The sequence below is a fragment of the Teleopsis dalmanni genome, chromosome X, assembly GCF_002237135.1.
Source record: "Teleopsis dalmanni isolate 2A chromosome X, ASM223713v2, whole genome shotgun sequence".
Taxonomy (NCBI): domain Eukaryota; kingdom Metazoa; phylum Arthropoda; class Insecta; order Diptera; family Diopsidae; genus Teleopsis; species Teleopsis dalmanni.
The window spans coordinates 70,957,116-70,961,479 of record NC_051848.1 but is presented as its reverse complement, the minus strand read 5'-3'; the positions used below and the strand labels follow the sequence as shown (position 1 = coordinate 70,961,479).

The window sequence follows — 4,364 nt, the reverse complement described above, 5'->3', positions numbered from 1 at the left end:
TAAGGATAAAATTATTTAATGTGCAAATCAGTTTTAATATTAAAACCTCTGTCTGATAATTTTTATATCACGAAAATTAATCATTTTTGATTTTAACTAATTTAACTAAGTTTTAATATTATAACTTACTATATTATTTTTAAATTATTAATTGCATTAAATAATTTCGAAAATGTTTAACTATAATAACTAGGTTTAAAAACAAAACCAAAAACCTATTTCAAGTTTTAAAATAAAACCTGAAAAAACTTAAAAACTAAAGCATTCATTAATGAAGGCTCCGCAAGGAATATTAACTCTATATAGTAAATAATTAATACTTGAGAAACAATAAATAATGTGTCGCTATAGATTCATAGTAACTAAGAAAAATGTAATATAATTATATATAATATAGCTATATAGTATATATAGATATAAACAAGTATTCAATAGCAAATGTGGCACACGACCTATAGGGACATAATGTGCGTCATTAAATGCACTTCGAAAGATAACTGCGTGATGTACTCTTCGTCACATACTGGACAAATATATAGGTTGCCGTTGAAATATCTCATACTTTCAGTGTGTAAATCGAAACCAAGGTTAGTTATCACTAAGTCCGCGGGAGCGTTGTCATCATTAAGACGTACCGGATGTTGTTCATCTATTGAATTATCTGTAGGTATATTGCCACCAATTCTTGAGTCATAATCTGAGAATTGTGTAAATTTAATTTGTAGCATTAAAAAAAAATAATTTTTTAATGGGAACTGTATTTACATATACGAAATAGTTTACTTACTCATGTTACATGTCATACACTTCATGGCTGGAGCACTGTGTGTTTCCTTCATATGTGCATTCAATTTATCACGGAAAACAGCTGAATAAAAAATGATTTAAATGAATTTTATTTAGAGACTTAATCGATTTATTATAAACAACTTACATATTCCACAGAGTTTGCATGAAACTTTGGAATGAACATCACATGTGTGTTGTTTAAGCAAAGCTTTGGAACTACAACGGAATTCACACTGGGGACATTTTAAATTTTCAGAGATTTCATATCCATCAAATGTTTCACTATTTATGCGACAATCATAGTTTTTAATTTCGTGCTCATGATTTTCTGATTCATTCAGATATTGAAACTCATTATCCGATGGAGCCGGTAAAGCTTCTTCCGTTCTATATTCAAATAGAATTTCTTCCAACGGATCGTCAATAATTTCATTATTTATATTAATTCCAGGAAATTCCATTTCCTGTGGCTTCTTTTCTGATTCATTCAGATATTGAAACTCATTATCTGATGGAGCCGGTAAAGCTTCTTCCGTTCTATATTCAAATAGAACTTCTTCCCACGGATCGTTAATAATTTCATTATTTATATTAATTCCAGGAAATTCCATTTCCTGTGGCTTCTTTTCTGATTCATTCAGATATTGAAACTCATTATCTGATGGAGCCGGTAAAGCTTCTTCCGTTCTATATTCAAATAGAATTTCTTCCAACGGATCGTCAATAATTTCATTATTTATATTAATTCCAGGAAATTCCATTTCTTCTATTTGAATAGGTTTGATGTCATTTATGGTAGTAGTTGTGGCAGTAAATTCCTCCTCAATTGATGGTATTTCATCATTTTCATTATCACTGTGCTCATAAAGGAAGCGTCTACTGGATAAATCATCATCTAAATCAAGAAATTCCATATCTGTATTTGTTGGAACTTTTTCTTTGAAAGTCTCTCGAAAATGGTTTTGCGTGTTAATGCAACTTTCACGGAATTTTAGAATCTCCTTGAAAATTTGAATGCATGTTTCACAAATATTTTGCGGATATCCATCATTTTCAGTTATCTGAGTTTTATAACGAAATAGTATAGTTTATCTTTTGTTAATAATTTTGCATACGTTACCCTTAAATTCCAGGAAACGAATTCATATCGAAGTTCAAACATATATACATCAATCTCAAAAATTGATCTCAAGAACTTTGGATTTGTGTAATATACGCCGCATAAGCGGCACGCTTCTATGAATGGCTCACTTTGAGTTTCCATATCCAATATATTTTCAATTATATGCGAAAATGATCAGCTTTATTTGCTCTATTTATGCTACAATAGAAAAATATAAAAAATGTGAGATATTTAACAATCATTGACCTATTAATTAATTAAATATTTACATCTACTACCTCTGTACACACTACGTGTCTTACAATCAGATTCAAGTAATAACTTTGAAAAGATGCGATTTACAGTCACAAGAGAAATGAATAATTACTAAAAAACAAAATTGAAATATTTAAAATACATTGATTAATTCAAAAAAAAAAACATGTTCAATTAAAAATTTCAATTCCTGTCATTTAAAAACAAGTGTAACATGGCATTTACACTGGCCCCAAATAACTCATTTCAAATCAGTCATTTGAAAGTGTTTACCAAAGTAGATTAAATATTCTCTGGTGTTTACATTCGTTTTTCTTCATTTGTTCTCATTTCAAACAGCTGATTTGTTGACGTACCTGTTGTTTTGATTTTTGGCCTGTGCCAAAAAAATGTTGGAAGAAGGGAAAATATACCTTCAAACTTTACAATATAAACTGAAAACTTATTTCTAGCTTCGATTAAGTATTTTTTGGGAAGTTCCAAAAAGATGTCTATCGTTTTCAAGAACATGTAACCACCAAATATTTGTTCACCTTTTTTAAAACTCATTTGCGCATATGAGATTTTGTATGCAGAAATCAGTCATCTTCTTCTCATTTGTGATTTTTGACCGATCAGTCATTTGAGGTCAGTGGAAATGACATATAAAATATTAGGTCTGTTCCACGAGCTACTTGTAGTAACTTTGAGTAACACTGTTTATACACAAGTGCGTGCCACCAGCAAATTTCCGAGTAAATGAGAGCATCTGATAGAGCGTAACATCCCTGTCGAAATTTGAAAATGCTAAACAGACTTTACTCGTATATTTAATTTGGAGTACAATTTATGATGATGTGTGCATCAGCTGTTTTGGTTTGAATTTAAATTTTTGTGTTGTATTTGCGCGGCACTGGTGTTTTCACCAGACTTTACATAAAACTATTCCATGTAAATCTGTATAAAGAGAGTAATTTGCCACTTTATGTGTGTTACGCGCTCAGTGTGTACTTTACTTATGTTTTACTTAGAGTGTTACTACGAATAGCTCGTGGAACAGACCTATTATATGTAAATCAAAAAAATGTCTTATTATGCAGCTGATTTGTGTCTATATATAATATATTCAACATTTTGTCGAAAGTTGGCCATATAATTGCCAAAATTTATACTCTATAATCTAACAGCACATTTGAACTTCAGCTTGATTTATGTGTTTCAACAAATTTTGAACAGAAAATTTTAACTGTTTACACTTTAACTTAGTAAGTAATGTGACTTAGCTTAGTAATGTGAACAGCACATTGTTGACCTGCTTTTCAATATGACTCTCAGCGCTGTTCTCTTATTATTTACTGTTAAGTTTTATATCGGAAATATTAAATTATTAAAATTTTCTTCAATTTCACTATTTATGTTTTAAATTTAAGTTTTGAAATTGATTTTATGTGATAAATTTGAAATATATATATGTGCTGTTCTATATGTGATTCTTGACTCTATTTTATCTTTGCTTTTTAACTGATTGGAGCTTTTCGAAGCAATATTTACTAAGCCAAAAAGCAATTATTTTTACGAATTTTGTATGTATTTTTAATGACAAGAATAGTCCAATACAAAGTCCAATAACCAGAAGATAAACCTGAATATGTGTTAAAAATATAAGTTAATTCTACAAACTTACTAAGCGAACATAACTTAAATTTGATAGTATAAACGTATTGTATAATTTACTTTACGGTGAATTCTCAACAGAATTTAGGATTACTTAGTTTTTGTATTAGCACAATTGTTTCTTGTACTCTCATGCTTATTACTATGGGTAACGCAGCTATAAAATATCTTTACTATTGAGTATAAATACATAGTTATTCATTTTATAGGTCTGATTTTATAACTCGGTGTCACTGACAGTTGCCAAACTGCACTGTCATTCAAGGCATCATGCATTCGTTTAAAAGTTTGACACATAACTGCTTCTCACATAACTATTAAAACATTTAAGAATAGAAAAAAAAATATATTACTAAGCTACTTATACTTTTTCAAGATTTCCACACACGCTACCTTTAAGGTCACATACACCCAAAAATGGGTAAAAAAACAAGCGAGAAATCCTGGATACTGTTGGAATGAGAACATCACTACTCTAAGAGTAACTGCATCAATTGCCGGACAATTGAATATATTGAATGTGGTCATATTCATGAATTAGCAA

The 4,364-nt window shown here is 29.7% G+C and overlaps 1 protein-coding gene across 2 annotated transcripts; it reads right to left on the bottom strand.

Moving 5' to 3' along the window:
- Positions 1 to 284: 284 nt before the first annotated feature.
- On the bottom strand, positions 285 to 2,264 carry LOC119689602. 2 transcript variants are annotated; one of them, XM_038104467.1, is made up of 5 exons: positions 2,182 to 2,264; positions 1,910 to 2,110; positions 935 to 1,850; positions 788 to 868; positions 285 to 697 (listed from the first exon to the last, which is right to left on the bottom strand). In XM_038104467.1, the coding sequence occupies exons 2-5, from the start codon at positions 2,051 to 2,053 to the stop codon at positions 453 to 455; spliced, it is 1,386 nt and encodes a 461-aa protein (XP_037960395.1). In that variant the 5' UTR covers positions 2,054 to 2,110; positions 2,182 to 2,264; the 3' UTR covers positions 285 to 452. The 2 variants fall into 2 exon arrangements, with proteins under 2 accessions (XP_037960395.1, XP_037960396.1); XM_038104468.1 differs by having other exon boundaries at positions 2,191 to 2,264.
- Between the last annotated feature and the right edge of the window lie 2,100 nt (positions 2,265 to 4,364).